Source organism: Penaeus vannamei, chromosome 15, assembly GCF_042767895.1.
Source record: "Penaeus vannamei isolate JL-2024 chromosome 15, ASM4276789v1, whole genome shotgun sequence".
NCBI classification, from domain to species: Eukaryota; Metazoa; Arthropoda; class Malacostraca; order Decapoda; family Penaeidae; genus Penaeus; species Penaeus vannamei.
Genome location: NC_091563.1, coordinates 18,936,199 through 18,947,825, shown reverse-complemented (window position 1 = coordinate 18,947,825; position 11,627 = coordinate 18,936,199). Strand labels below are relative to the sequence as shown.

Genomic DNA, 11,627 nt, shown 5'->3' with positions numbered 1-11,627 from the left:
AAATGATTTTGTTTTTCTCCAGAAAATGAAACTTTTGAAATCATTTATGTGGATAAGTATTAAGATTTTTCGTCATTGTATGTTCATGCATACAATGCTCTTGGACTGTCTTAGGATAAAATGTTTAATGAATTTCCTCATTGTATGTTCATGCATACAATGCTCTTGGACTGTCTTAGGATTAAATGTTTAATGAATGACTATTAAGGCAGTTATGAAGTTAATATCATGGAGCACTGCATTGACTCACATTCTAGTGAATGCTATCCCACCCTCATGGAAAAATTGGCTTGTCAGTTCTCAGTTTCCCAGTGGCTTGTGTTTCAACCTAAATATGTTCTGTGTATAGCTTTCTGTGGCTTAATTGTGCTCTGAATGCATTACACGGATGTGAAGCTTTTAATACACCTGTCTGTGTCACTGGCATACATGATTAACAAGGACTCTAGAGGGACAGTTTGATTTTTTTTTTTCTCCTTTCTCTCCTTCTGTCTTTTAGTTATGGAGAAAATAGTCCAAATGCTTAAAATGTTCAAATTCTTTCTTCATTCTAGTGGATAATGATAATGGTCTGTGGAACTGGAAAGTTATGTTAATAGATATACACAGAGGAACATTTTTCTTTGTCACTTACTTCAGGAATTTACAAGTAAGGTTGTGTTTTGAGTAACACAATAGCTATAAAACATCAGTGAAATGCAGTTAAGAGATAAGCAAAATTGAAGAATCTAATATCTGTTCACAGAATGCTGTATATATCTGTTTGCTGTAGATTGTTGTTGTCTCTTTGTTTAACTGAAATGTTTACAGATGATACACAGCCACATATTAGGCTGTATTTTAAACTTAATTATAATTTTGAGGTCCCTGTGTTTACTCTAAATAGATGACATAGCCTGTATGCTCAGTTTGTGTAATTAATTTTATTGTGACTTGAGTGTTCCAAGTACCAGTCAGAAATATGATACTGTAAGCATGAAAGCCTATCCTTATAGTAAACACTGATGAACAATACTGTGTGTGGGTATGTGGGTGGGTAGGTGGATGGGAGGGGTGGAGTTGAGGGGCGGGAGATGAAGGAGGAATCTCTTCATTACAAAATGCAGGTAACTGATACAAAATTCAAAAAGGACCATTTTATTCATATTTATTTTTCCTTTTCGCCTTTCCATTTTCTTTCCTTTTATTCTCTCATTTTTTCTTGTTTGATTTTTGTGTGTGTAAAGAATAACACTTGATCTCTTTACATCATTTCCTAAAGTCGATGAGGACTTTGAAGGTAAGATTTTGTCTTTTCTTTATAATTATTATTTTTCCTCTTCAATTTAGGAACCTTCTGTATGTCAATGATTATATCTTATAAGTCTATCAAATCTTTCCTGTTTGGTCAATGAAATTGAAGATTTTTTTTTTCTTTCTTTATCAAAGTGATGATAGTAGACTTAGATTTCTTAGGGTACATAGATCTATTGATGTTTTAATTGTTTTCTAATAATATTAGCTAATTAGTAATCTGCTAGGAAAACTGATGTGCTTGCTTGGTTGTGCAGGATTGATTATATGCATTTTAAATTAACACACTGCCTAGGATATGTATAGACATTCATTGTTCCTTATATTCACATATACATTTTAATTAGCTGACACAAAATCATGCATGAACACTTGTCTGCATTTATCAGGATTGAAATTGTACCTGTTAATGCTAAAAGACAAAAAAAATTGTAAGCCACTTAGTGATGGCCTGCCATATGTGATTAAGGAGGCAAGTACAAGATGTTTTCTTTGTTCCTCGGTTGTTTTGACTGTTGCCGTTTGTAGTATCTTGTACATATTAATTAAGTTCAGATAAGCCTCTGTTATGTTTTGTATATGAATTCTAATTTTGTGTATACTAGTGCATGATAATTCAAGCATAGTATAAAATTATGTTTTTATTTGATTCACCATTGTTCCCTCCTTCATCCAGAAGGTCCTTTGTCAACATGATGATTCGAAATAATGTCCTCAACATTACCAGCCATTAGTTGTGCAAAGAATTCTTTTGTATGTTAAAATTGTTTTGACCAGGTATTTGTAAGTTTATTTCTCCAGCCAGTGTGTCCCAACATTAGTGTAATATACATTATTCAAGATATGTGTGATTTTGAAATGGTGTCACTAGATTAGAATAAACTCTGGAAAGATTTATTCATTTTATAGGGAATTGAGTATGTTGTGGTCTAAGCAGAAATTGATTTAAGAAAATAACTCAGAATTACTGCTCTGTTACAGATTACATTTTGTCTGTAATGGTTTCAGTCCCATCCAACTTTAGTGCTTGAGTAGATAAATTCCAAAACTTGCATGGCCATTGCAATGCTATTCCTTTTATAGTCATGTTGCTGTGATTTTCAATTACTGAAAAAATGTGAGTTGTTACTAGAAATCAAAGTATATGTAGTAGGAGATATGCATAGATAAAGTTATTAAGATGATTGACCATAAAAGTTGTGTTCAAATAGAAAGTATGATACTTAAAATGTAGGTTGGATCATTGAAATCCTATTCTCTTCACTATTTTCAGCTATTCCATAAAAGTGTCTATGGAAATCTGTATGATTTGGTTCAAACACTGAATGATCAAGTTTCATTCACTCTTCCATATGGAATTCTATAATGGAAAGCTAGTTATTTGCAAGTATTATAACTTTTTTTTATTAAATATTATTAGGCTTCAGTCAGCAAAGTATGAAGAGTAATGCTCAAGTATCTGTTAGTTGCTAAGATATAGACAAAGTAAAATGGGAAGTATATCTATATATCTATGTTTGTGTGTGTATGAGGACTTTTTAGTTAAAATTCATAAGCTCATGGGACCTTAATAATTTCCTCTCTAAATTTGAACCATCAATCAAGGGTCACTGGATGAAGGAGGTAACACATCTAAGAGCTTGCTCATATTGCATGGTGTTGCCTAGCAGAGTCTGCCTTGTTGATGGTGTGTCTCTCTTTACAGCCTCCATAGCAACAAATGACGGAGAGAGTGATAGCCGAAGCATGCGTGAGTATTACCCTTTCCCGCTACCTTAGGCTTGCCCAGATGTATTATATGATGATCTATGACCAGCATCCAGCAACTCATTCATAAGTTAGGAAATGAACCATATAGATACAGGCAGTAAGTCAGAAGTTGTACATAATTGTGTTTTTTTGTTGTTTTTTTCCTCAGATCTTTGGTTGTGGTTTTACTAGAACTTTAAATTTATGAAAGCATTTGCTGGATATGGTACTTTCTTTAGCATGTTGTTGTGCTGTCTTGGTAACCATATTCAACTGACATCAACTCCAATTTTGGGAAAATGCATCATTTTCAGGGAGGCAGAGCTTGATGTGTATAGCTACTATATAAGGGCAACTAAATGCAAATGTAAAAACAAAATGTAAAATCTAAACACCTTTCTTCTTGTATATATTTTATATATACATGTATATGTGTATGTGTGTATCAGTATCATACCACTGAAAAAGTTTATTATTACTGGATTACAAATATGAAAAAGATGTTTACTATTATATATATGATTACATACTTGCCATGGATGACTCATTGACTCGTTACTATTATTAATATTATTATTATTATTGTTTTATGCTTGTGCTCTTGTTATTTGAATATGAGGGTCTTTTTGTGGTGTAGAATGACATAAAATGGTTTCAAAGAGAGTTTCATTTGCAATGGTTAAATGTGGTAAGAAGACCTTTTTATATCATTCTCTCTTACTTTCTACTACTTCTACTGACCCACATTGTTATTATCTTATTGAAGACACACACACGCGCACACACACACGCTCACGCACACAGAGTGCAGTGTATCACATCAGTGCAGTACAGCTGTTACATGTTTTGTTTTTGAATACAGAGATTAGACAATGGGTGATCTAGGCTGCTAGTCATGGGTTCTGTAAATGTGCATAGTTCATGTTGACATATTGATTTGGGTTATAGAATGGATGAATAAGGGAAGATTTGAAAAAGATGCTAAGGCTCTTTGGGCTGGGACATTAGAATTTAGGTGAGGGAGGCGATAAGTTACTGCAAATCCTGCATGGTAAGCTTTTCAAGTATAGAGACAACTGCAATGAGCTTTGTTTTTGTTTGTTTAATGATTAACAGCTAAGATCAGGTCAGGAAAATGAAGTAGAATCAGCATTTAAAACTGAGCCTTTTGAAGCCTTGTTGCAGGATGTTTGAAAATTCCTGAAAAAAAATATAGATTTTAAGGAACTGATGTATGATTTGCTCAGGAACAGCTATTCAGATTGAGAATACTGAAAAGTCTGACATGAAAATCAAAGAATTTAAGAAAAGGTGGAAGAAGAAGAAACCCAGATTAACTACAGTAGTCAAATTGAATGTACAAGAAAAATTTGAAGAAGTAATCAGAGTAAGGAAACTGCAAAGCAAATTGAAAGCAATTTGTCAAGCAGCCAGGCTCAGATAATGGAAGAGGCTAAAAAGATGAGAGCTACATATGCAGATGTATCAAAGAAAAGAGAAGCATTAAATGGGAAAAATAAGAAAAAGAAAAAGACATAAAGATCACAAAGGAAGAAATAAAGACACGCCTTACAGAGATGGTAAAAAAAAATTAATTCAAGTCAGACCTTGGGCAACAAGCAAGGTATATTGCTAATTTGGTTGTTGTAAAGAGGGACATAGTCATATTAGGACACAAAGAAAAAGTTGTGAAAGATGGAATCAATGATACAACGAAGACAAGAAATTGATTGTCAATATTCTCAAGGTCGTAAATACAGAATTCTCAGAGCAGAATATTATGCTCATAGGAGGTTGGAATAATTCAAAAAGAGAAACCCTTTAGAAGTGACATTAATTGTTAAGCAATTGGTAACTAATGTTACCGAGTTCTTGCCACCCTTGAAAAATATAGAAAAATCTGTAGCAAATCTCCTGTTTTTATGACAGTTCCTGAAATATTACAAGAAAGAGATGACTGGGTAGATTACATATACTTAACCAATTCGTTCTGGGTGTCACATATATGAGGCACCGGAAAAAATAAACATTGCCGGGCATCCCGCCAGTGTGACGCTGTATCGGGGCTGCGCTCCGACGCAGCAGCGGCGCGCGGGCAGGCGGGCGGGCGGACAGACTCCGGGAAGCTCCGCCCACCGATTTTTGTAGCCACCCAGATATTTTTTATTTTGGCTACAAAATGTACCCGGCGTGAATGGGTTAAGACTTTAAAAAGGCAAACTCTTGTATGAGATTTCTTTCATGAAAGACAGATGAACATCGTACTTTGAGAGAAGCACTCTACATGCCAGTGAGTAACCAGCAGAGTGCCTCAATGATTGGTTTTGGCGCCAATTATGATCAAACATAAGACCAAGTGGTTCTCTGAACATGTTTCTGCAAAATTACATAAAAAAGAATAGTAAACATTTCATGCCATTGCCTCCAAAGTGTCATTGAAAACTTATTATTTGGAGATGCAGTATTTAACCCAGTAGATAGGGAGAAGACCTTGGAATAATCATGAGCAGGAACCAAAGCCCAAATGTTCATATAAATGTGAACGAAGATATGGTAAATAAGATCATTTCAGTCACCATAAGACCTAGTCTACAGTACAATGCAGTGGTATGGAGTCCACACTTAAAAAAGGATATAGCCAAATTGGAAGGAGTTCAGAGAGTAGCCACAAGATGGACTCTAAGAGATATGAGGTACACAGAGAGACTACAGAAAATAGGACCTACTACTTTGAAAGAAAGAAGGAAAAGGTGTGATATGACTGATATGTTGTTCATCTATGTTACAGGAAGAGTTAAGTTAGGCAAAGGTGACTTTATAATTCTGAACAGAAGAAGGACGAGAGGACACAGTAAAAAGTTGAAAGTAAAATGAGGGAAAAGAGATGTTAAGAATTTCAGTTTCCCAGGCAAAACTATTGAAACACGGAACAGTCTTCCAAATAACGTTGTGCCAAAAGTATTCATCACTTTAAAGTTAAACGATAATTTAGATATAGCTGACACGACCATCTGAGCTTAATTCTTCTCCTGTATTGAAACAACTAGGTAAGAGCACACATCCACGTACATGTGTGTACGCACACACATACTCACCCATTTACTTTGCTTAACACCTTTGATCCAGTTACCTCATGGCAACTGGATCAAAGTTGTCATTATATTAGATTTCCTGTAATACAACCAGCTGAGCATGGAATCAGCGTCATTCCTGGAGCTGGCACTCTTCCAGTCATGGCTAATGGATGCTACATTCATACACTCGTTTATTGATGAGGATCATGTAAAAGCCCTTTCTAAATGCCAAATAAGTCTAAGTCCCTCCAAGAAGTTTGTGCACTCGTGGCAAGTCTTTTCCGTTACCCCAAGCCTTCAGTCGAAACGCTGATAATGACAAATTCACGTCACTGCCCCTCAAGCCAAATTTTTTTCATGACAGGATGGTCACATCATCTGGATTGATAAGGTTAATATCCAAGACACATTATTTAGTAAAGCTATATAGGGATGCTGTGGTATCCCTGTATTGATTACATAGACAGAATATTGTATTTCAGCAGACATCTGTTAAAGTAATTTGTGGATTGAGCAGGCTAGTTTTTCATAGGCATATACGAATTTGCAGGGAACTAGGAAAAGTCCACATAAGTTATTATAGAAAGTGCAGTATACTACATACTTAAATTGGTAACATAGCCATTTGTCATGACAATCAGGATAGATATTGTCACATGTACATAATGTGCCAAGCATTACAATCACTTTCTTTACAAGATACACTTTTTTTATTTATTTACATAATCTATATTCCATTGTCTGACTGAGATGTCCGAACCCCTATGTAACCTTATGGAACCATTTACAGACTTATACACACATTTGTGGGTAAACTGAATAGATTTTCAAGTACAGATTCACCCATATGTATTCTATAAATATGTACATTATCACTATTTTTTTATTATGCTTCCTTTTCTCTTATTTTCCTTTTCTTTTCCTTGCCATTTTACTTTTATTTTGGTTAGAAAATCAGCTTGGTAGTCTTAAAATTGTTACCCTAATGAGACAGAAATTTGATTTTCAGGGGGAGACGACTACATTATCCTGAGCTACGAGGGCGTACAACAAATAGAGATCACGTATACCCGACCTGTGGTGCTCCTGGGACCCTTGAAGGACAGAATCAACGATGACCTCATATCAGAATTCCCAGACAAATATGGCAGCTGTGTTCCACGTAAGATTTGTTTACCTCTGGTCTTTGTGTTATATTTTTTGGAAATACTTGTACTGTAAATATATATCATATGTATTTTGATTCTTTGAATCACTGCCTCTCATCTGTTGTTACCTTAACCCACTTGCTGTAGATGACATGACATACATGCCATCTCCAATATAGTTTTAGTTTACTAATTGTTTTCACATAGATGGCTCCAGAAGTACTTCTTCACCAAGGAGTCAACCATTACTCCTAAATATCTCACCTGTTTATCTTTATATGTATGTATATAGAAGTATTTTGATAAGTTCATAATGATGATAATGGTATCAATACTAATAGCATCAGAAAAAAAAAGATCTTGAGAATTCAAGGAAAGGGAAAGTCAGGTGCAAGGGCCTACTAATTTACTCTTTAGTGACTGAGCCCTTGTGGAGCCTGTGTACACAAAATTCACAAAAAACTACAGTGGACAGTAGATTATTCTGTGATGGATGGGTTAATACTTGAATAATTATTGCCTTTTGTTGTTTAGTTTAGTTTGTTAAATCTTTCACACTTTTGTTGCTTATAGCAGATTGTATCTGTCATATTTTAACCCGTCTTCATTGGCTAACATACTTTTTTACTTTTCTAGGCTAGGGCAGGAATGATAGGATCTTTTAAGGTTTTTGCAGTGGTTTAAAATGTTTTGTATAGGAAATAAGTTAGCAGAAAAAAATGTAGGTACCCAAGCACTATCTAAGAAAGCAGAAAAAAATGTAGGTACCCAAGCACTATCTAAGAAAACAAGTTCCCTTAACTGCCCTCACTTATTAGACTTATTTGAGTGGCCATTCTCATTTGTAAGGTCATTTTCTCTTTTTCTTCATAAACATTTTCCATGCTTCCCCTTTGCAGTGTCATTTTCTGTTTTTTCTGCATAAACATTTTCAGCTTTTTTGCCATTTTCCCATTTCTATATTTATCATATGATTTACTTTTAACCAGATGGTAATAGACTTTTCCTTCCTCTCTAGGTAGTCCATAAAAACGCAATGCAATTTTGATAACAAAAAGATGATATATATATATTTTTTATTATTTTTTTTTTAATTATTATTATTATTTTTATTATTATTATTATTATTATTATTATTATTATTATTATTATTATTATTATTATTATATATATATATATATATATATATATATATATATATATATATATATATATATATATATATAATTTTTTTTTCTTCATGATATTCAATTTTCTATAATACAACCTGCACCACCTGAGCATGGAAATAATTGTCCTCCCTGGAGCCTGTGCTCCAGTCATGACTCACGGATAGTACAATCGATACTTTTTATTGATAGAAATAATGCAAAAGCCCTTTCTTAAATGCCCACTGAGTCTAATCACCTTCTAAGAGCTTTGTGCACTTCAACCCATTTCAGTCATCCCAGCCCTTAGCCAAATTTTTGAATGATGTGATTGTCACTCCTCCGGAACATAAAAGTTAACTCCTTGGATCCAGTTACTGCTTGGCAATCACATGAGCCAAAATATGGTCATTAGGCTAACGTGAACAGCTCTGTGGCTTGTAGGCTGGGCACATATGCAGTGACAAGACTTCATGCCTTCCCTTAGGCCCAAGCATTTTCAGTGTAATTGCCATTTTCCAGTGTCCATATTTGTCATTTAGTTTGCTTTATCCAGAAGGTAAAAGACTTTTTGCCTTCCATGGATTCCATATCATTGCTCTAGGTAGTCCATAACTCAGTGCGAGAAAAATGAAAATATGTAGCATTTTATTATTTGTCTCCCCCACCCCCCTAATGTTCACTTTCTGTAATACAACCTGCACTACACCTGCACCAAATGAGTCAAATCACCCTCCAAGAGGTTTGTACACCCATTGCAAGTCATTCTGGCACCCCGGCCTTCAGCTGAAATTCTCGTGACGGCACGTTTGTGTCACCTGTGCCTTCTGCCAGATTTTCCTGTAATGGCATGTTCACATCGCCTGCCCCTAAAGTCAATTTTTTTTTTGGATCAGAGGGGTTTAAGATCTATAGTTTTCAAGAAATAAGCATGCCTACTGCAACTTGAGCCAAATACAGTCTTTGGATACATAAATTGTAGATTAGAAGTGAACTCAGATGTCTGTTAGGTAAAAGCAGCTTATGTAAGGACATTACTTCCAATACAAATTTTACCTTTTATGAGACGTAAAACACTTCTCTACACCTAATTGTAGTTCATTAAAATTTTGCAAAACCAGGCAAAAACATTCGATAGGAGGGATGACTTTCTTTTTTATATAAGTTCTAACAAGTTAGCACCACCTCAATTTAGCCTTTTGAACCTAAAACTGAAATTGATTTTTCTCCTACTGTATTCTGATAGCATTTTATCTTATGAAACAATTTATTATGAAAAGAGCAATTTTTTTCACTTGTGTTAGTTACAACATTGAGTAAATTATGCAAATAATTATCTATATGTCTATTTCTGGTATCTTACAGTGCATCCTCTTTGGCTAAATGCAGTAAAGTCTTTGAGCTGTGTCCTCTTTAACACATCTATAAATCTGTGTAATATATTGTGATAACTGGTTCTGTATATTTCTTTGACAACTATTTGAAATTTTTGTAAGAAACAAAGGAAAGATAGAAAATAAAGGAACCCTATTAATATTTAAAGTGATTGAAGACTAGTGGGCAGGGTTTTTGTCATTTGTCAAATAGGCTGTGTTTGAGGCAGTGGTGTTTCCTTTGATTTTAAGTACCTTAGGTTAAAAAAACTGAAACTTAATGTTTTCCGGGCAGCTTAAAAATCGGCGCACGGGCGAGTCCAGGAACCTGCCCGCGTTCCGCCTGCCACGGGCAACAAAATCAGAATGCAAGCTGTGATCTAGCATTACACTGACAGGACGCCCTTTAATGTTTATTTTTCTGTGGGTATCGTAGGTGTGACACTTTTAAGTTGGTTAAACACAGAAATGAAAGGTCAAATGGGTAATATTTCTTTATCAGATAGAAATTGAAAGCCATCTAAAAAGAAATAATGGTAATTAATAAATAAATGGTCACTTTTTTTCCTTTTTTTTCTGTGACAGCATCCATTGAGGCCATTGTCTTCTATGTGGTCATTGTCTTCTATAGTGGTGACCATAGCCACGCTCCTACACGTTATGCTAATGCATTTCTCAAATCATGACTCATATTGTACAATAATTTTTAGGAAAAGACTGACATTTTTTATATTTTCTTCATCTACTCTTCATGCATCATGATTTGCTTAGGAGTACCAGCTTTTAACCCATTGGATCCGGTTAGATAACGGAAATCATGGTGCCTAAAATACAGGCAGTGGGTAACTTAACTAGTCAGTATCCTGGGCGTGCAGTGCATAGGCAAACAAGACTGTGCCTGCCCTTTGCAAAGTTATTTTATGTAAACTTTTTTAGCTTTTTTACCGTTTTGATTTACTTTATCCAGATAGTAATAGCTTTTTTTCCTTGCACAGACTTCATATCATCTCTCTATGTAGTATATAACTCAGTGCAAGAAAAAAAAAGTAGGGAACATTTGGTTATATGTGTTATATATCTCATTTTTTTGTAATTTTCAATTTTACTTAATACAACCTGCGCTGCTGGTCACAGCAGCCAGGAATATGGACCGCATGGAAATGGCATCCTCCTTGGAGTCGGCACTTTTCCAGTCATGTCTTACGCACATTACATTTCACATTCATTTAGTGAATGGAATAATGCTAAAGCCTCCTTTGAAGTGCCAAATGTGTCAAATCACACTCCAAGAGGTTTGTGCACTCGTGACGAGTCTTTTCTGTCACCCTGGCCTTCACTCATGACGCCAAGTTCATGTCACTTGGCCCTCTGTCATTTTGCCCAGTGAAGGCATGTTCACATCACCAGTCCTTGACCTAGATTTTTTTCATGACCTTAACATCATCCGGATCATTCTGGTTAAAAGTTTGAGTCTTCATAACCCCCCAGATTTTTATTGGTACCCCAATTTAGGTAATTAATTTTCTTCCTCATATCATTCCTTTAGTTCCTTACACCTTCTACATTCTATCTTCATCTGTGTCAATTAGATATTGGAAGAAAGGAATATAGCAGACATGATTGACAGGGCTGGTTTTGTTTTGTTTAGTATTTTCCTTGCATTATCCCCTTCTCTTTATTTTTAGAGAATTTCACAAAAATGGATCATTCATTTTTATTATCAACCTTATTGAACCTTATACATGGCTGTCAGTTGTAAACTTAAGATAATGATCATTGGCATTTTAAGAGGGAGAAAAAAGGATAATTGTATTAATGATAATCATAAATATCTCAGACACT

The 11,627-nt window shown here is 34.9% G+C and overlaps 1 protein-coding gene across 1 annotated transcript in view; it reads left to right on the top strand.

The window, feature by feature from the left end:
• LOC113809244 (disks large 1 tumor suppressor protein-like) overlaps positions 1-11,627 on the top strand; it is a gene marked incomplete in the record, with an annotated part of 35,454 nt that overhangs the window by 9,896 nt on the left and 13,931 nt on the right. Inside the window, 3 exon segments of the mRNA XM_070130513.1 lie at positions 2,999-3,043; positions 7,126-7,278; positions 11,623-11,627. The exon segment at positions 11,623-11,627 is cut by the window's right edge and continues 168 nt beyond it. Of these exon segments, the coding sequence (XP_069986614.1) occupies positions 2,999-3,043; positions 7,126-7,278; positions 11,623-11,627 (203 nt within the window).